This window comes from Nicotiana sylvestris, chromosome 8 (genome assembly GCF_000393655.2).
Source record: "Nicotiana sylvestris chromosome 8, ASM39365v2, whole genome shotgun sequence".
In the NCBI taxonomy this organism is placed as follows: Eukaryota; Viridiplantae; Streptophyta; class Magnoliopsida; order Solanales; family Solanaceae; genus Nicotiana; species Nicotiana sylvestris.
Genome location: NC_091064.1, coordinates 49,996,227 through 50,018,240, shown reverse-complemented (window position 1 = coordinate 50,018,240; position 22,014 = coordinate 49,996,227). Strand labels below are relative to the sequence as shown.

At 40.0% G+C, this 22,014-nt stretch overlaps 1 protein-coding gene across 1 annotated transcript; it reads right to left on the bottom strand.

Annotated features, from left to right (window-relative positions):
• Positions 1 to 21,045: 21,045 nt before the first annotated feature.
• LOC138875009 (secreted RxLR effector protein 161-like) lies at positions 21,046 to 21,657 on the bottom strand. The gene has a single exon (XM_070153813.1). The coding sequence runs from the start codon at positions 21,655 to 21,657 to the stop codon at positions 21,046 to 21,048; it is 612 nt and encodes a 203-aa protein (XP_070009914.1).
• Positions 21,658 to 22,014: the final 357 nt, after the last annotated feature.

Genomic DNA, 22,014 nt, shown 5'->3' with positions numbered 1-22,014 from the left:
CTGCTGATTCCTCACTTTGTTCTTTGCTTTCAATATCCAGGTACTTATTCTAAGACCTGCAGACTGTGAATCCAAATCTGATGAATGAAATGGACAGGGAACCTTGAAGCAGTGTATTAAATTTGTTCACTTTTATAGCTTAGCCGTATTTCTGTTTTGTTCATAAAATGTCACTCATGTCTTTTAGAAATCATCAGAATATGTAGAGTAGTCTGATATCCCCTTTATCATGTTCACCCTTAATCGTTTAGCTGTAAACATGCTTTGTAATACTGGGTGGATCATGGACTTTGGCCCTTGAATAAGTCAAATTTGTGTTAGTAAGACTTTAAGTTTGTAATTGCTAATTTCACGCTGGTTTGTTATAGACTTTGGTTAGTTTTTTGGCTGAGAGTTATTGGGATTCTCTAATGTAGATGTACGTTTGAGTTCACTGGGAAATGACAAATTGTTAGTTTGGTTTTACTTATGCGAGATTGGTTTGATTTGTTTTAAATCTTCAGGTCATTATTTTAAGTTAATTTGGAGGTCTGGAAATAAGTTGCCTACTACTAGTTATTTAAATCAGACTTTCAACTGCTTGCAAACCAAATCATTGTTGAATGGCATATAATTGTCCATTGATAAGCTAGAAGATGATTCCCAAAGTTTGTTTGTATGTGTATTGGTCCCATGGTTAGTCTTTTGAATTTATGTGGGCCGTTTGTAACGCCAAACGTTATTCACGCAATGTGGGGATTCAATACTGAGTCGTGTGCTCTGTGGCTATAAGGCTCCAAAATTTGGGCTCGCTCTGAGGCCCAAATCTGAAAGTGCCTCCGAATTAGATCTGGGCCGTTTCCCTTTCGATATTCCATCACCCGCCTGTGCTCTTCTAATATGTTCAGCTTAATGTCGTGTTCTACTAGCAAATGATTTCTAATATTGAGTTTGAAACTCTCACATTAGGATTAGAAGCTCTTCACATAGTTCAATTTAGTTATTCCCTCTTTAAAATTGGGATCGAGGTGTGCCGTGACAAACAAAACTTCAAATGCACGACCCTTAGTTAATTAATGTGTTTAATCCTTAGAATTCGAGGCGCGCCATTTAATGAATGTTCCATGGCCCTCGCAAATTTAAAAACGCGTAGTTGCTTTAAGCGCGTAATCTTAAATTACCTTCCTAAACTCGGGTGTGCATTTCATGTGACCCAAATCCAAATCTCAACAACGTTGAATAAAATGCGTTTCGGACTGCGGGTGCATTTCATGTGGCGCGGTCCAAAGACATGTTTTAGACGACGTTGAAATCTTCCTCAAAATAATTAAAAGCGGTTTAAAGTTAAAATGCACATAGGTTCAAAAGTGTTTTAAAATCAGATATTTGAGCCGATTATAACAGTTGAGAGACCATTCTAGAACCACGAAACTCGAGAATACCTAACACCTTCTCCTGGGTTAACATAATTCCTTACCGGGATTTATGTGTTCGCAGGCTATAATACAGAGTCAATATTTTCCTCGATTCGGGATTTGAACTGGTGACTTGGGACACCATAAAATTATTCCAAGTGGCGACTCTGAATCTAATTAATAATCCCGTTTCGATTGTCACTTAAATTGGAAAAAACTCCTTTATACCCTCACGGGGGTGTAGGAAAAAGGAGGTGTGACAGCTCTGGCAACTCTGCTGAGGATCGAACCCAGAATCTCTGGTTCAGGGTTCAAGAATTCGAGCTTAGAATAATTGTTATAGTTGGCTTTATCCATTATTTGATTTTGCTACATGATTTGAGACTAATGTGCTAATTGATTGCTTTTACCGCTTTGATATTTCATAAATTGTATATAAACTACTACGAAATCCCTCTTCTCTCTGAGTATTCTAAATCATGTAAAAGTGTGCACTTCATGTGACTTCTTTTCTGTTAGATTTATATTCCAAATTTAGAACGAGGTTCGGACAAGTTTCAAAGCCGGTGAAGCTTCTGTATTCCCAGTACGCTGCCCCTCCCCCCCGGCTCGAGTTGTCCGCTCGGGTAGGCCAGGTCTAGAACAAATGAACCAAGGTTTTTAAACCTAGTATAACAATATCTCATGCCGGATCCCTAGTAGGAACGTTTGTTTGTATCATGTGCATTTTGACTTTGGAGACTCAACACAGGGGTTGGGTCTGTCTAGGACAGGTGCACTCGAAATAAAAAAGACCATCCTGATGCATCTTACTTGCTACTTGTGCATTTATTTGCTTCGGATTTGCATGCTGAATGGCTTTTGAATAAAAGGGAGAGAATTTGAAAAAAAAAACAGCAGTGTGATGTAATTACCTTTGGTGAAAACCAATGTCCCTAAAAGTATACTGAAACTCAGCCGAAAGTTTGAAAAAAGAGGGGAATTTTGTGAATTTTAAAGAAAAATAGAAAAAAAATCTTTGTGTTTTTGGGAAAAGAAAAAAGAAGTTGGGTTTATTTTCTTCAAAAAAGTTTTTTCGAACTACGCAGTTTGATTCTCATAGGGTGTGAGATACGTAGGCAACCCCCATCGGGTCCAACTTGCTTTTTGCAAAAATAACACAAAAGAACAAAAATTTTACTTTAATTTGAAAATAATTAGGGTGATGCCATTTTTGTTAGAAATAGCCAAATGTACCTAAAAGGGCGCTGGAAGGCTGTTTTGCAAGAACAACCACTTTTAGTCACTTTTAAAGGTTTTGGTTGGTTAGCTGACACAACCTTAAAATCTTCGTTTTCGAGGTGCTGAAAGGCCGTATTGGCAAAGCCGGATATTTGTGTGAAAATTTTGGAAAAAGATGGTCATTTTTCTTGAGTCAAAACGAGTCATAGTTTCCTTTTAATTAAAATCACCTTAATAAATGTGCAGGATGAGCACAATTCAAAATGAACCTTTCTCAGTCTGTGAAGTGATCCCTTTGGAGCTGCATATGTGGTGGCATGATTTGGAGGAAGATACCAGAAAGGCCGTGACAAAAACATTGGGTGGTCTTATCGGACTCTTGAAGGTTAAGCTAATAAAAGACGTGATTGAGGCCTTGATACCATTCTGGGACCTAGCACATAATGTATTTCACTTTGCTGATTTCGAGTTAACTCCTACACTGGAAGAGATAGCAGGCTATGCTGGCTTTGAAGGGAATCTTAGAAGTCAATACTCGGTGGCACCAAGAACAGTAACCCCTCATAAATTTTTGACTTGTTAAGCATCAGTTGTGACATCCGAGACGGAAATTTGGCCAAAGGATTCTGTACCTTCTACTTTTTGTATCGACGTTCCGGGAATCCCCGTGGCTTCGAAACGCCAGATACTGGTCTTACTCACGCAGGAAACCAAGAAAAGTGGGAAGCTCGGAGAGGATTAGCTTTCATAGCAGCGTTCCTGGGTATTTTGGTTTGCCCTAGAAAAGACGGGAACATAGAGTTGGGACTTGTAGGGATAACCAATTTTATGATGAAAAAGGCAAATGGGACTATAGTGCCGCTGATCTTGGTAAAAATTTACGTAGCACTGACCCATTGTCGAGAAGGAGGGAAGTTCTTTAAAGGGTGCAATATGTTGTTACAACTATAGATGGAGGAACACCTTTGCCACCGTCCCAGATACTTGAATTGTGGTATGACTGGACATGAGTGCATCGAAAAACATGAAAATCGGGTAGAGGGTTATGAGTTCCCGAGGGGTACAGAAGCATGGTATGCTCATTTGAGATCTCTAACTGCAAACAAGATCGAATGGTCGATCGGGTGGCTCTCGATTAGTGAAGTAATGTATTTGTCGGCTGAGGTGTGTTTTTTGCTATTGATGGGTCTTCGGAGTATTCAGCCTTATGCTTCGCACAGAGTCCTACATCAATTAGGACGATACCAGACCATCCCACACGATGAAGATTTGAGTCGGCAAGCCATTGAGTTAGAGCCAAAAGTTGCCTTCCCAGAAGAAAGAGTGCGTCAGAATTGGTATCAGTGCTGATTCTTAGGGCCTAATACTCAAGTACGAGATCTATCCAGAGGCGAGGTAGAGCCTAGTTATACTGCTTGGTATGGTAAAAGGTCCCGGGTTCAACATGATCCCGAAAGACACGCAAAAAGACCCCACATCCAATAGTTCAGTGATGGAGCACAAGTGCAATGGGATTGGTTGGCCAAAGAAAACGAGTATAGGGCTACCATAAGCAAATTGGAGAAAAAGGTCAGGGACCTTCAGTTTGAAAATAGCTTGCAAGCCGCGGCGAACGAGGGAGAAAAGAAAAAGCTAGCCATAGAAAATGAGGCCCTTCGAGCCCAGATTTAGAAAATGAAAATAACGGTAAAAAACCCAGCCCGAAGTGCCAAAGATGAGAAACTCATAGCTAACTTAAGGCAGAAAGTGAGTGACTATAGTATTGATTTGAACAAAGCAGAAAGTGAACTAGCCAAGGTTCGAAAACAGTTGGCTAAAAATGCAGATGAACGAGCACGCCTGGTTAAGCAGTTGAAAGAAAAGTACGATTATGAGGTCGCGGGATTAAAGAAAAGGGCCATTGCTACAGAAAACAAAATGATCAAACAGGCGAAAGACTTCAAGGTTGAAAGAGAACATTGTTATACGGCATTGGCACAATTAGAAATAGATTTGCAACAACTTCAGGAGCAAAATCAAGTGGCCGAGCAAACATTGGGGGCCAGAGCCCAGCAGATTGGGCATTTGCTACAACAAAAGGGTGTCATAAGAGAGAGAATTAGAAACATCGCCGATTACATCGTTATGAAGTGCCAAATATGTGAAGATATGACTCGCACTACCTTCTTCGCGGCAGTGATGACATTCGTTAAGCAGATAGTGAATGACTTGGACCGACTTCAAAGGGATCTTGCATATAGGCCCGTGGCGAGACCGAATGATGTTCCGCGGGCACCGGGAGCATTGATGTATTCATGATTTTTCATTTGAGTCTGTATCCTATTTTTCGTTGGAGTCTGTCAGTTGTGTTGAGTCTGTATTTCCTTTTTTCGTTGGAGTCTGTCAGTTATGTTGAGTGTGTATTTCCTTTCTTCTGGAGTCTGTCATTTGTTGTCAAGCCTGCATTTTCTTCTGTCGGAGTATGATAGTTTATTTTTGGAGTCTGTATTTCATCTCTTCATCAGCATCTGTTGGTTTCTTTTGGAGTCCGTTAGTGTTGAGTCTTTGTAATCAAAGCGTTTGTTTTTCATGAAATTGAAAATCCCAAAAATTGTTTTATTGTTTACTTCCGTACTTATCTTCCCAGAACTACGCTCGGTCTGATTTATGCGGGGTCATGATACGTAGGCGATCTCCATAGGATTCGACCATAACCAAAAGAGAAAAAAGAAAAAAAGAGAGGAAAATAAGAGAGAGAAAAAAAAGAAGAAAAAAGAAGAAGAAAAGAAAAAAGAGAAAATAAGAGGAAGAAGCAATGTCAAAACAAGAGAGAAATGAGAGGATAAAAAAAAATAAAAGCAAAGGCCAGAATGGAAAAATAGAAGAAAGAGAAGAAAGTTGCAAATCAAAAAGCCGGGATGATGCAAGCAGCCGATCAAATGCATAATAGAAACGATTAACTGCTTAGGTGCATTCATTCCCTAAATATGCGATTACTAATTTGTTAAAGCCCTAACCACTAACAAGGTTGTTGTTGATGTATTGAGCTCAGGCAGGTGGTTAGTTGATTGGCATTCTAGCAACTCACTCATACAACACCCGATCAAAAAACAGGCTGAATATGGCCAACCAAGAACCGGAGACAAGTATTGTCGACCCGTCAAAAGAGGTGGAAGAACTGGATGTTAATGCAATGAAGGAAGAGATGTATAAGTTAAAGCAGCAGATGGCTGAGATGTACCAAGCCTGGGAAAAAGGACATTCACCACTAGTTTACCCCGCCAACCCTGCTTATTTCCCACCATCGGCCCAACCTCAGGAGCCTCCCACTGTGAACTCATCTCCAGTCTTTCCCTTCTACCAACAATGTTATGGCACCACTTCCCATACTTCTCAAACTCCACCACCCAAACAAGTCCCATACCCTCATCCACCAATCACTCCTATTTTTGTGGCACCACCACCCGCTGCATTACACAGATCTTCCAGTGAACCTCTGCTCCAAACTCACGATAACCAGTACTATCCCCCTGAACCCACCTTCAAAGTCCCAGAACAATATTCTTACACCCCTTATCTTGATCACCCGTCAGAGACCGAGAAGCCACCCAACAATCTCGAGCATGAAGAGATGATCGGAAAGGTCAAAAGCTTAGAACAACCGTTCAGAGATATGAGGGGGTTGGGAGGTCAAGTAAGTGTGGCCTATAAAGATTTATATTTGTTCCTAGATGTTCAGTTACCATAAGGGTTCAAAATGCCCAAGTTTGATCTGTACGACGGGCATGGTGACCTAGTAGCACACTTAAGAGGATTTTGTAGCAAGATGAGAGGAGCAGGTGGAATAGATGAATTTTTGATGGCATATTTCTGCCAGAGTTTGAGTGGATCGGTATTAGAATGGTATACCAGACAAGATAGCAGCAAGTAGTACAAATGGGATGATTTGGCCCAAGCCTTTTCCTGCCATTTTCAGTACAATCTCGAAATTAGCCCAAACCATCTGTCATTAACAAAGATTGAGAAGAGGCCCGGTGAGAGTTTTAGGGAATATGGATTCCGTCAGAGAGAGCAAGCAGCGAGGGTTGACCCTCCGATGAAAGAAAGTGAGATGGTTGATTATTTCTTGCAGGCTTTGGAACCCACTTATTTTGGTCATTTGGTGTCAATAGTGGGCAAGTCCTTTAATGGAATTGTAAAAATGGGAGGCATGGTTAAGGAGGGACTCAACTCTAACAAGATCATGAGTTATTCAGCAATCAAAGCGACCACCCAGGCCATTCAAAATGGTACTGGAGGTGTACTCGGAAAAAAGAAGAAAGAGGATGTTGCGCCAATTGAGTTGGTAGCTTGGGTTGATTCCAAGAACCTTCCACGTTGCTACAATCCGCCTAGACCCTACCACCAAACTTACCCCCACACTCCATATATCCTACCACAACACTACTACCCACCGCCAGATCCCCATTTTTCCATCAATCATGCACAAACCTATACCCAACCTTCTGCTCATGCACAATGGCGTGTGCTGACTCCACAAAGTCCATACCTAGCTCCACAAAATGCCCATCCACCCCCAAGAGCCTACAGAAATCCCCCCTGGAACAGGTTTTCAGCCAAATCAATACTTTAAGAATGAGAGGTTGCAGAAGCAGAAGACTTTCACTCTATTGGGAGAATCATATGCTAGTATATTCCACCGACTGAGACAGTTGGGTATGTTGAATCCGATCGAGGCTAAACTGCCGAATTCCCCTCCCAGAAATCTTGACCGCTCTATGAGTTGTGAGTATTTTTCAGGGACCTCGGGTCACGACACAGAGAAATGTTGGAAATTGAAAATAGCTATTCAAGAGCTCATTGATACTAATCGGATTGAGGTCCAAGACCCGGAGGCACCCAACATCAACCAGAACCCATTGCCGACCCATCATGAGACTAATATGATTGAGATAGTGCATAAGGGAGGGGAGACTAAGAAGCATTAACAAACCATCATGATGATCCGGGCTAGTGAAACCAAGCCATTTGAAAAGTCAACAAGTGAGAAATCTGTGATCAAGTTGAACGGGGCAAATAACGAACCATCCGTGGAGGTCAAGAAGGGTCCTCAAGTGACGTTGCAGGAAAACATGAAAGAGCAAAAATGGTTGTGCCAGGAGTGACGAACAAGCCTGTGGTAATTGTGAAGGGCGCCCGCACAGATCGTTATCAAACCGGTAACTCAATTACTGATAGTCAACAGCAAGGCAGTCCCATGAAATTATGAACGAGTGACAGTGACTTACAAGCGAAAAGAGGTTAAAGAAAAGTGTGTGAGACCCATGGTTTGACTCGATCAGGGAGATGATTTGCCCCCGAAGAGTTGAGAAAATCTAAGACCTCAAGAGATAACCCAGTGTTGGTGAAGAAAGTGGTGACCGAGGAAGAAGAAGAAGAATTTCTGAGAAAGATGAAAGTACAGGACTATTCCATTATGGAGCAGTTAAGAAAGACACCGGCTCAGATCTCGATCTTGTCATTATTGATCCATTCAGGCAAGCACCGTCTAGCTTTGATGAAGATCTTGAACGAAGCCCACGTTCCTGACAAAATCTCAGTAAACCACTTGGAAAAGATAGCTAACAAGATATTTGAGGTAAACAAAGTCACTTTTTCTGATGATGAGTTGCCCATGGACGGTACCGAGCACAATAGAGCTCTCTATCTGACGGTGAAATGTGAAGATTCTGTGGTTACTCGGGTACTAGTTGACAACGGTTCCAGTGCAAATATTTTCCATCTTTCCACTCTGAACAAGTTGAAGGTGGATGATGAAAGAATTCACAAGAATAGTATCTGCGTTCGGGGATTCAATGGTGGAGGGAAAGATTCGGTCGGGGATATAGTGCTCGAGCTTACAATAGGGACAATTGAATTTACTATGGAATTTCAGGTGCTCGATGTGGCTGTTTCTTATAATCTGTTGTTAGGTCGACCCTGGATTCATTCTGCCAAAGCGGTCCCGTCCACTCTGCATCAAATGGTTAAGTTTGAATGGGATAGATAGGAAATTTTTGTGCATGACAAAGGCAATTTGTGTGTTCCCAGTGATGCCATTGTTCCATTCATAGTGTTTGAAGACGACAAGGGGCCGTGGGTTTATCAGGTTTTTGACATAGTATCAGTAGAGAAAATTCCTGAAGGGGAGTGCGTGTCGACTCCAAGGGTAGCTGCTGCATCAGTCATGGTAGCCGTTGAAATATTGAAAAATGGTTTTATACCGGGGAATGGCTTGGGTTCATCTCTGCAAGGTATCGTACTACTGGTTTCTCTTCCTAAAAACTAGGATATATTTGGTATGGGGTTCAAGCCCACTGTCGTAGACGTGAGAAGAGCCAGAAAAATGAAACAGAGAGCATGTGCCCTTCCAAAGCCAGTCCCACGTCTTTCTCGATCATTTGTCAGGCCTGGTACAAGAAAGAGCCCAGTGACGACGGTTCCCAGTTCGGTGGTTGATGTGGATGGAGATTTGATGGAAAGGTTTGAGAGGATATTCGCCGATGTGAACGTGCTGGAAGCTGGAGAGGGTTCTAGCAAGGCGGATGTGAAATTTGTTGGGCCCAGTGCAAAGATTAGCAATTGGGAAGCTACTCCTCTCCCCAACATGAGGGAGTTTTGGTAGTTTGCTTTGATTTTCTTTCAATTTATCTGGATTATTCCAGGGTTGTAATTCAGATGCTATGTTCCGTCCGTTTGGATGTATAAACCCCATTATCTTTAATTTCAATGAAATGAAATTTCTCTTTTCCTCTCTTCTTGATAGTGTTATTTTTGTTTTCCTTTCTTTCCTGTACAATTCTTTTTATGCTGGCTTCAATGATATGACATGCATGCAAATCTCCGGCCCAGTCTTAAAAGCCAATCTAATTCTAAAATAGTAATTCAAGAAATAGAGTGTGATGTTGAATCGGAATATGACGAGGATGAAGCCTTTGAAGATATTAGTAAAGAATTAAGCCATTTTGAAGAAAAACCTAAGCCTAACCTGAGTGATACAGAAGCAATCAATTTAGGGGATCAAGATAATGTCAGAGAAACTAAAATAAGTGAACCACAACTCAGAGAGGAGATAATTAAAACACTGTTCGAGTATAAAGATATTTTTGCATGGTCCTATGACGACATGCCAGGTCTAAGCACTGGCTTGGTGGTTCACAAATTGCCCACTAATACGGCATTCCCCCTGTCAAGCAGAAGCTGAGGAAATTTAAAACTGATACGAGTGTGAAAATTAAGGAAGAGGTCACCAAACAGTTTGAGGCCAAGGTCATTCGGGTCACTCGGTATCCCACATGGTTAGCCAATGTAGTGCCTGTGCCGAAGAAGGATGGCAAGACTAGGGTGTGTGTTGATTATCGAGACCTCAACAAGGCGAGTCCCAAGGATAACTTCCCACTGCCAAACATGCATATATTGATCGATCATTGTGCCAAACATGATATTGGTTCTTTTGTGGATTGTTATGCGGTCTACCACCAGACGATTGTACTTGTTTGTATTTGGCATGTCTCGAATATTGAAATGATAAAGGCATTTTGTTCTGCTACCTAAATACTTTATCCCTCGTTGCCCCTTTGAGTCTCATTTATTTTCTTTCGTACCCCTCTTTCGGAATTAATAGCAAATATTGAAACACAAGCGTAAAGATAAGTAAAGGAAGGAGAGAAAAAGAGAAAGAAAAAAAAAAGAAAAGAGAAAGAAAAGAATAAAAGAGAATGAAAAGAATGAAAAGAAAAAGAAAAGAAAAGGAAAAAAGAGAAAAAAACAAACAACAAAAAGAAAAACAAAAAGAAGAAAAATAATAAAGAAAAAGAGAAGAAAAATCACAACAAACAAAGTAACTCCTATGTCATGAACTACGCTCGACCTGATTCCTTTTAAGGATACGCAGACAGCCTCACGGTTCGGTCCCATCAAAGTAAAAATCCAAAATTCCCCAAACAAGAAATTGGGGCAGAAGTTGTGGTTGTTATTGGAAATCTGATTTCGAAGGTTGTAAATTTGAACCCAATCAAATTGTTTTGAGCTTTTTATACCCTTCCTTTCTAAACCCATCCAAAAGCCACATTACGGTCCAAATAAAGACCTTCCGATCAGTGTTCGGGAAATGCCAAGTCAAGCAGGTAGCGGTGATTCACATCAGGGGTAACACTCTGGTCCAAAGAGGGAAAGGAAGTTAAAATGAGAGAGTCTTATTGGTGAAAACCCTCACGGGCACCATAAGGTGACGGGAGCTGAGATAAATCAAAAATGAGAGAGTCTTATTGGTGAAAACCCTTACGGGAACCGTAAGGCGACAGGAGCTGAGAGAATAAAAAATGAGAGAGTCTTATTGATGAAAACCCTCACGGCATCGTAAGGCGATAGTTAGTTGAAAGATGAACGGATGAGAGAGGTCTGCTGGCGGAAACTTACCAAGGCACCGCAGGATAAATAAGGTCAGGATTTGGTTGAAGAAATCAGGTTATGGAAATTCCGGGGCAACAAAGTGTGGCAATTGAAAGTTGATTGGTTGGACCGATTGGGCCAGGTAATCCAAAATGCATGTCATGATCATTGGTGCCGGCTGTTCCACTCAGATAAGCCTCTTTTCTTTTTCTCTTCATAGTCTTCCAGTTTTGGATTTCTTTATCTTTAACTCTGAAAGTCATTGCATTTACTTTTGGGTTTATTTCTTTAAGACGCTCCCCGATGTCAGTTATACTTAAGCAAATAAGAAGGAATTCCAAAGTTCACTACCAACTTCCAAAATTGCAAAGCACAGCGTGGTCAGAGCATACTATGGATAACATGATGTAAAGGGGGGTACAAGGAATCACTAGAAATTTCATCGGTGGAATGATTTGGTAATGTCATGGAAATGCAATGGTTCAGATAAAGGGGTCAGAGGTGTAAAACAACAGCATGGGTATAGAACACTTGGGTTGTCAAAGGTCAGGGGTTTGAAAGTCAGTTAGAAAGTCAGGCAGTTCAGGGCAAGTGCGGGGAAGACAGTCAAAACAAAACAATGCAATGGAAGGATCTTCAGCACGAATGCCATCAACTAACCACCATTTTAAACTGACAAAATGTTCTTTGATTAAAACAGGGGCATAAAAGTTCGTTTGTTTCGGAGGAACTCTCCGCAAGGAAAGGCAGGCATCAAACAGGTTTGATAGTATGTTTCAGGACCCTCTTGGAAAATGGGACCTAGTTTAAATGTTTAGAAATATCATAATCTAGCATGAATGCATCCCAAAGGAATATAAGTTGGCTAAGAAGTTTGCATGTTCGAGATAGGATTCAGTTAGGAGTTTTCAGGATCCTCCTGGATAATGGGCTTAGCTTTAAAATTTCGATTAGATAGCAACATTTGCGTAAATTTTGCTGTAGGGTAGTATAATTCAGCTATAAAACTTGTCACTCTTAAGATAAAACTTGACTTTTGATTTTCAGGACCCTCTGTATAATGGGGAGTAGTTTAAAGACTTTCTTAGATAGCAAGATGTAGCGGAAGTGATGCCTTTAAAAGTTATAGCTTAGATTTAAAATTGTCGTTTAGTTAAGAGTTGTCAGGACCCCCCCAGATAACGGGACCTAGCTTTCAAATTCGTAGTAATACTTGGTAATATGATTTAGTTTTACACTCGCATATGTGCCCAACTACCAAACTGGGGCAGTAAATTTCCTCTGTTTTGTCATTTTGTTGAAGTCAGGAGCCCGCCTGGAGAGCAGGGAATACATTTCAAGTCAGCAGTCAGGAGCCCGCTTGGAGAGCAAGGAATACATTTCAAGTCAGCAGTCAGGAGCCCGCCTGGAGAGTAGGGAATACATTTCAGTTTAGAAGCCAGGAGACCGCCTGGAGAGTAGGGAATACATTTCAGTTTAGAAGTCAGGAGCACGTTTGGAGAGCAGGGAATACATTTCAAGTCAGCAGTCAGGAGCCCACCTGGAGAGCAGGGAATACATTACAAGTTAGAAGTGAGGAGCCCCACTGGAGAGCAGGGAGTACATTTCAAGTCAGCAGTCAGGAGCCCGCCTGGAGAGCAGGGAATACATTTCAAGTTAGCAGTCAGGAGCCCGCCTAGAGAGCAGGGAATACATTCAAGTTCAGCAGCCGAGTTTCCAATCGGAGAAAGGAAAAACATCATCAAAGTGTAGTTGGAAGTTAGGCATCCACCCGGAGAAGCGAAAAACATCTCAGATTACAATTTAAAAGGATAACAAGGGGATTCCACCGGGAGAGTACAAGTCAACAAGGCAACAAGAACCACAGGAGCAAGTCTGAAGTTACATTTAGGATTTTGTAGTGTACAGATCATAGCATAGTCTATTTACTTTTTATTTTATCATAGTGTAATAAGGGGATGCAGTAAGCAGTAGCAGCACAACAGCAACAGTGAAATCACAGCTTCATGGTAGTCCCAGCTACCAAACATTCCTGAACTACACTGACCAGATTTCTTTTTGGCCAAGGATATGTAGGCAACCTCGGAAGTAGGGTGCGGTCACACCTTTCAAAAATGCTTCCCACGCAGTATTCAAACGGGCAAAAATTGCTCACTTAATCTTTGCACAAAAATTCTTCGTATTTCCGGGCAAAGAGGGGCAGCTGTGAGCACGTGATTTTTTCCCTATATGAATTAATCCCACAAATTAAAAATAAAATAATTTTTCCATTGTTTGCAATTTCGTAGATTTTTCGTAGCATTTCTGTTAATTGTTTGCATTTGTCTGTGCATGTTAATTTTGAAAAATACAAAAACATGTTGCATTTTGCATTTAGGATTTAATTTTACATTTTTCAGATTAATTAAAAAATTACTTGTTTTATAAGAAATAGAAAAATCACAAAAAATAACTTATTTTTGCACTTTTTAATTTTAGTTTTCGCATTTTGGTAGTTTTTCCTTTAATTTGGTTTTTAATTAATTGTGGTAATTATTAGTTAGAGTTAATTAATTTAATGTGGTAGGATTAATTTGATTTAGGATTTAATTTAGGTTTTTATTTTAATTTTGAAAAAAAAAGAAGGAAAAGAATTAAGAAATAATTTTTAAAAGGGACAAGCATTGAATCAGATTTTTGGGCCGTTTTTATTTCAATTTTGTCAAGCCCAACCCAATGCTCCCTTAAACCCGTTAAACCCGCCCAATCCAGGCCCAGACCCGCCTCCAATACCCGGTCCGCCCCCACCAGTAACCAAACGACGTCGTTTTGATATCCTTTAATCTCGACCATCAAGGTTAGTTGATCTGACGGTCCAGAACTAACCTCATCTTGATATATAAGTGTCCAAATAGCCCCCCTACCCCCTCTCATCTCCTTCACCAGACCTCATCGCCTCCGCCGAAACTGCCTGTCGGAAATCGTCTCTGCCGGCGGCGGTACTCCAATCGACCCCAAATTAACGCCATAGACTCCCCTCCTCCTCCTCTTCCCAAATCTCCAAAACCCCTCCCTTGAATCCTAATAGAACTCTTTGAATCTTGAATCGAAAAGGAAGACCAAAACTCCAACTCACCCAATCGTCCCGAAAATAACACACCTGAACCCTCGTCTCACCCTTATTTCAGAAATCCACTCTGTTTCCCTCGAATATTAGTGAAACTCCTCAAATCTGGATTTGAATGAACAACCCTAAAAGTCAAGAGGTCAGAATCAGCGAGGTTTAGAAGATTTTAGGCCTAAGTCGATGTTACTCTTGTGTTCTTGATATTTAGAACACACGATTAGCTTCGGATTGGGCCAAAATCGATGAGTTGAAGGCTGTCCCTTAGGCCCTTTTGTCCGGGTCCTCTTGGGTATGTTTCTTTTATTCTCCTCAGTTCTTTTCCTCCTCTACTTCTTCGTTTCTTCTATTATTTGTTGTCCCGATTAGGTCTTTTGTGTTCGTTTATGAGTTGTTTATTATGCATGTTATTTTAAGAATGTTAGGTCACTTAGCTTGATTAGTTAGGTTCATTTTATCTGGTAATCTCTTTAATCTTAGTCCAGTACTTGATTTCTGTTGTTAAGACTCGTCTCTGTTATGAACATTTTGTTTCAATCAATTCGACTTGGGTTGGGTTTGGGTTAATGCCTCTGATCTTTGATATACTGGTTTGGGCCGGACATGAATAAATTCAATTGGGTCGAATCGACCCATGCTCTGTCCGGTTCCTTCAGGTAATAACATGGTCATTAAGGGGTATATTGGGAAGTCTAGGCTTGGGAATCTTATATAACTGAACTAGGAAGCTTCCTAGAAGCTGGGGTAGGGGGCTATTCTGAAATTCTGAGGTTTACACTAGGGATTTCTAAGCTAAAATGAAAATTTCAGAAGTTTTTAAGTGCAATTTTGAAATCTTTGAGGCTGCCGTAGTAGCTTGCCTATAAAGGCATTGTTTCATAGAGCTCAAGTCATATTTTTGAGAACTGGAAATCCAGAAAATACTGCATAAATTTACTACTTTCATAGACTTCAAGAGCTAAAAAGTTCTGAGAGAAAAAGACAAAGGACTGAAAACACTAAAAGAAAAAAGAGATTACTGTTCCATTGCATTTTCTTCTATAATTTTGAAGTCTTTTAGCTTCTGAAGAATTTCTGAATAATCTGGTGCTGAAATGAATTGAGTCTTGGGTGTTTGAAGTTTGGTTTGAGGTTGCTTTGGGTTATTGTTCGATTAAGACTGTCTTGTACTGCTTAATATCCATTTTTCCTGGTTTGCATTGGTGTTGCTGGTGCTGAATTCTGCTAAGTACTGCTGTTGATTCCTCACTTTGTTCTTTCTTTCAATATCCAGGTAATTATTATAAGACTTGCAGAATGTGAATACAAATTTGATGAATCAAATGGACAGGGAACCTTGAAGCAGTGCATTAAATTTGTTCACTTTTATAGCTTAGCCGTATTTCTGTTTTATTCATAAAATATCACTCATATCTTTTGGAAATCATCTGAATGTGTAGAGTAGTCTGATCTCCCCTTTATCATGTTCACCCTTAATCGTTTAGCTGTAAACATGCTCTGTAATACTGGGTGGATCATGGACTTTGGCCCTTGAATAAGTTCGAATTCGTGTTAGTAAGACTTTAAATTTGTAATTGCTAATTTCACGCTGGTTTGTTATGGACTTTGGTTAGTTTTTGCCTGAGAGTTACTGGGATTCTCTAATGTAGATGTACATTTGAGTTCACTGAGAAATGACAAATTGTTAGTTTGGTTTTACTTATGCGAGATTGGTTTGATTTGTTTTAAATCTTCAGGTCTTTATTTTAAGTTAATATGGAGGTCTGGAAATAAGTTGGCTACAACTAGTTATTTAAATCAGACTTTCAACTTCTTTCAAACAAAATCATTGTTGAATGGCATATAATTGTCCATTGATAAGCTAGAAAATGATTCCCAAAATTTGCTTGTATGTGTATTGGTCCCATGGTTAGTCTTTTGAATTTATGTGGGCCGTTTGTAACGCCAAGTGTTATTCACGCAATGTGGGGATTCGATACTGAGTCGTTGCTCTGTGGATGTAAGGCTCCAAAATTTGGGCTCGCTCTGAGGCCCAAATCTGAAAGTGCCTCCGAATTAGATTTGGGCCATCTACCTTTCGATGGGCCATCACACGCCTGTGCTCTTCTAATATGTTCAACTTAATATCGTGTTCTACTAGCATATTATTTCTAATATTGAGTTTAAAACTCTCACATTAGGATTAGAAGCTCTTCACATAGTTCAATTTAGTTATTTCCTCTTTAAAATTGGGATCGAGGTGTGCCGTGACAAACAAAACTTCAAATGCACGACACTTAGTTAATTAATGTGTTTAATCCTTAGAATTCGAGGTGCTCCATTTAATGAATATTCGATGGCCCTCGCAAATTTAAAAACGCGTAGTTGCTTTAAGCACGTAATCTTAAAATTACCTTCCTAAACTCGGGTGTGCATTTCATGTGACCCAAATCCAAATCTCAACAACGTTGAATAAAATGCATTTTGGACTGCGGGTGCATTTCATGTGGCGCGGTCTAAAGACATGTTTTAGACGACGTTGAAATCTTCCTCAAAATAATTAAAAGCGGTTTAAAGTTAAAATGCACATAGGTTAAAATGTGTTTTAAAATAATATATTTTAGCCGATTATAACAGTTGAGCGATTGTGCTAGAACCACAGAACTCGAAAATGCCTAACACCTTCTCCCGGGTTAACAGAATTCCTTACCCGGATTTCTGTATTCGCAGGCTGTAATACAGAGTCAATCTTTTCCTCGATTCGGGATTTGAACTGGTGACTTAGGACACCATAAAATTATCCCAAGTGGCGACTCTGAATCTAATTAAATAATCTCGTTTCGATTGTCACTTAAATTGAAAAAAACTCCCTTATACCCTCACAAGGGTGTAGGAAAAAGGAGGTGTGACAACTACATCTTCAAACCTTGAAGCAAAGAACCATGATTGCTGATGAATACTTTAAAGCAATGGATATGACTATGATACAAGCTAATTGTATGGAAGAAGAAGAGGCCACTATGGCTAGATTTCTCAATGGTTTGAATAGAGAAAAAGCTGATGTAGTAGAGATACAAAAATACATAACTATAGATGAGTTAGTAGATTTGGCAATAAAAATAGAAAAGAAAAGTAAAAGAAGGCAGCAAGCTAGCTTATAGATAAGTTAGCCAAACACCAACTCCAAGAAACCATGTACAAAACAAGAAGTGATTTCTAGACCCTAAGAAGACAAGGGGAAATGTAAAATTGATTAGAAAGAGGGAGGTAAAACTTTCAAATCTAAATCTTCTAAACGTTCTAGTTCCATCCAATGTCACAAATGTCATGGAAGAGGTCATATGATGCATGAATTCCTAAATAGAAGAAGTATTCTTTTGAGAGAAAATGGAGGATGTGAGAGTGAAAAAAGTGAGGAAGAGAAAGAAGAGGGAGGAGTGAGTGAAGATGATGTAGAACTGCTAATGATGGTGTTAGTTTGTATGAGTCCACCAAATAAAAATGGCTTCCTCTATGAGGTTATTCTAAGAATGCTAATAAAACTGTAAGTAAATGAGACACATGATTTTTACGTGGAAAAATCCCAACTCAAGGGGACAAAAACCACGACCTACACTTGTAGGTTTTCAACATCACTAACTTGTAAACACCTATTACAAGCCACTTTGTAATAACTCTATTACAAAGAATTAAACTCAACTAACTTGTGGTACTCTCACCACAAGCCACTTTGTCACTCTCTAGTTACAAAGACTTTAACTAACTTGTGATACTCTCACCACAAGTCACTTTGTCACTCTCTAGTTACAAAGACTTTAACTTATGACTAAACCTAATCACAACATAAACTCAGAGAGTTTATAGATTTTACAAGAGGCTTCCTAATCAACGCTTCTGGCTAAGCAATTTAGGAGATACAATAAGAACAATCACAAAGTTACAACTCAAATAAGGACAACAAAATACTAACTTTAGGAACTGGTGCATAGTAGCGTTTAACTTTGTTCTTCAAGCTCGTAAGAATGAATTTCTCTGTTTTGCAAAAGGCTTGAATGAGAAACAGAAATGTTCAAGTGATGTTTTGATATAAACTCATTGTTGATACACCTTGATTACATCACTTGAAATGATGTAAGCACTTTAGTTGGTCAAGGAATAAGTGGGCACTGGAAACAGTACAGTGCAGGCAGAAACAGTGCAGGCTGTCACGTCACTTCCAGTTGTGTCCAATTGACTTTGTACTACTATGAGGGAACCACAAGGGTATCAGGTCCTTGTTTTGTTTCCTATCTCTTGAGGTTATAGCAGTTCACATTTAGCTGGAATCCGTTAACTTGCAGTATAGTCCAAGTGTGTCAGGTTCCCTATCTGGTTCTTGATAAAGTTTGTTAGATCATCAAAACATAAATCAAAGACATTGAAAACCTATCAATTTCCCCCTTTTTGATGATGACAAACTTAAACATATCATGTATTTAGAGCAAAAAGAACCAGATAAAGTAACATGAACTCATAAGTGTTCCCTCTGACTTTATGCTTTCCTTTTTGAAACATGTTTCCTTTTGGATCATATATTCCCCCTTTTGGCATCATTAAAAGACACAAGCATATAAACATCATAAAGAAGTATAGCCGAGCTGACTCATGCCACATATGTGTACACAACATGATAGAGAAGAGAGTCATAAGATACAAGCAATAGGATAATAAAAGAGGATAGATTTGACATAGATAGAAAATTTTATATACCTTTGCTTAAAAAGCAAAGGCAACATTGGAATGTTAAGTCGGGAGCAGTACTATTTCATCCCAACCACATTAAAAAAACAAAACAAAACATATGCCAATCAAAACAAAAAAACTTAAAGGATATTTCTAGAAACTGGTCACTGATGGGGTACTTAGGGGGCACTAGGAGTAGAAGGCTTGGAGGCTGCAATAAGTGTTTGGAGAACAAAGTCTATTCAGGCATTGACCAACTTTTTCTCATTAAGCAGTTCTGCTTTCAGGTTCTCTATTTGCGCCTTGAGATCAACATTCTCTTTTGTCAAACAAACTACTTCATCATTTTACACCGGAACCCCTTGGTCTTGCTGACCTTCCAGGATAGCATTCCTAGCCTTCAACCAATGAATCTCCTTAGATGCACTATTATGAGCATTAATGAGTTGTGAGACGGTTGATATACTTCCTACCCCCCATTCTTTTCTATGCACTCACATTCTTCCAATGTTGTCTCTGAGAAAGTCTTCTTCTTAGTCCCCAACTTGCTTTGCCCCAGTGTCACCTCAATGAACTTAAACACTCGCGTAAGAAAAAACCCGTAGGGAAGGCCATGATTACTATCTTTGAAGGTGGCTACCTTTCGCATGTGTTCAATAATAATAGCAGGCAAGCTTACATGAGTAAAGCTATCCAGTTGCTCCATCAAGAACAGGTCCGACATAGAAGTCCTCATCAGACACCGAGAACTCACTCACAACATCCTTCAACTTGAAGCTAGAGGTTGAAACCTTCTCTACTAAAGCAGGCTGCTTCTTTTTCTGAGATCGTCTAACCAGTGAACCAGGTTCATCTGGTGTTTCCTCTTCCACCTCTACCACAGGGATCGCCTTATCACTTACGGGCACACTATCTTTCACGAGCTTCCTCCTTTGATTCTTACTACTTTTTCTGCTCTTTTGAAGCGCAAAGACGTAGGACACCTTAGCTTGCAACCTAGCAGTAGGTCGTTTGGTGGAAGACTCAAGAGTGGACACAACCTTCTGTTTAACTATGAACGCATCGAGAGCCAGGTTATCTAGATCCTCCTCATAACTTGAATTCATCTCATGAGCTTGAATGTCCACAGGTGCAACATCAAATGCAGGAGCAAAACTGTCATGGGAATGAGTACCCTGACCTGGGTCCTCCGAAGAGGGATCAGGTTCCTCATGTGAGAGCCCAGTAGTTTCTGCTAATGCAGCATCCTCAGTTGGCACTATAACTCCTTTTTGCCCCATACCAAGTACCTCCTAAAGGACACCATTAGCAGATACCATAAAGATGGTTACAACATTGTCTTTCTCAATCGGCACTACTGCTACCATGGAATCTGCAGCAACAATGGCGGAACCCTCTATGACCTCATGCCTTTGACTTTGTTCTCCACTTGTTCTTTGATTAGTGGGTATCTTAGAATATAGAGAGTACGTATTAGTATTTTTAGGTTTTTTTGAAATGGAAAGAGATAGAGAATTTGGGTGAGGTGTGATTTCAGTAGGGAGAGTAGGAGTGATTATAAAAGACTCCGAATGGATGGAGGATTCCATAGATTTTTCAGTAATAGGTATGAATGAGGCAGGGAGGTCGGAGTTTTTATCAGCCATGGAAAGATGGAGTGAAGGTGCTTTGAGAAGTTCTAATGGAGGACTTATGGTTTGTGGAGAACAGAGGGGCGGTTTTTATTAAGAATGGATAATTATGTAGAAAGAGATAAGGACCGATTCTGAAACAGCGGTTGGGCGTGGAGAAGTGAAATGTTTCAGAGGGAGATGGAACGATTTGAAGTGAAGAGACATGGCAACAGAGTATGAAAAGTTGTATGACATGGCAATTGTGTTTTGTACCCTTTTAAGACGTATATTAAAGAATGCACAGAACTACTAACCTTCGGTACAAGAACCAGGTTCTTGACCTGTTATTTGAAAGTATCAATCCTCTTTTATCATCCATGCACTGCAGCTACAGCTTTTATACTCATCATGCGTGTTTACTTGCAATAGTATTGAAGGGAGTTAGACATGGTCAGAAAACACTTTTAGCCAGTCTTTCCTTAAGGTGATTTTCATAGCCAAATAATGAGGAATCAGGCTCTTAATTGGGCTTTAAAATCCCCAACTTCACTCTGTTTCTTTCAAAGTATTCCCTACTTAATGCCTTGGTGAAGATGTCTATAATTTAATCTTTTGTGCTACAAAACTTCATACATATCAACCCTTTCTCCACATTGTCCCTCAGAAAGTGATGTCTCACATCAATATGCTTTGTCCTTTTGTGTTGAATTGGATTCTTGGTCATGTTGAGTGCACCGGTGTTATCACATAAAAGGGTCACACTCTCAGTGAGTACCCCAAAGTCCTCCAATTGCTGTTTAATCCATAAAAGTTGAGCACAATAGGATGTTGCGGCTACATATTCTGCTTCAGCGATTGAAAGAGGCACTAAGTTTTGCTTCCTTGTTCCCCAAGAGAAGAGACATGAACCTAGGAAGTGAGCCATTCCGAAAGTGCTTTTCCTATCCATAAGATAACCTGCACAGTTTGCATTAGCATATCCAATGAGATTAAAACTATCATCTGAGGGATAATAAAGAACCAGGTCTTGTGTTGCTTTAAGATATCTCAGAATTCTTTTGGCAGTCTTCAAATGAGATTCCTTGGGATTGGATTGAAACCTTGCACATAGCCCCACACTGAACACAATATCAGGTCTACTGGCAGTGAGATAGAGAAGAGACCCAGTAATGCCTCTATACATGGTTTGATTCACAGGAGGCCCAGTTTCATCCATGTCCAGTCGAGTGGCTGTAGCAATGGGAGTGTCTATCACCTTTGATGCTTCTATGTCAAACCTCTTCAAGAGCTCCCTGATGTATTTTTGCGGACAAATGAATGTACCCTTTGTGGACTGTTTTAGTTGAAGACCCAAGAAGAAATTTAGTTCCCCCATCATACTTATTTAAAACTTACTTCCCATGAGTTTTGCAAATTCTTCACACAGAGAATCAGCTGTTTCCCCAAAAATGATATTATCAACATAGACCTAAACAATGAGAAAGTTCCTTCCGCGTTTCTTTAGGAACAGGGTGTTGTCAATTTTCCCTATTTTAAAGCCATTTTCCAAGAGGAACTTTGACAGCCTTTCATA

Bases quoted from the DNA above. Each gene is read 5' to 3' on its own strand.
- LOC138875009 (XM_070153813.1), bottom strand. From the start codon at position 21,657: ATGGATGAAACTGGGCCTCCTGTGAATCAAACCATGTATAGAGGCATT.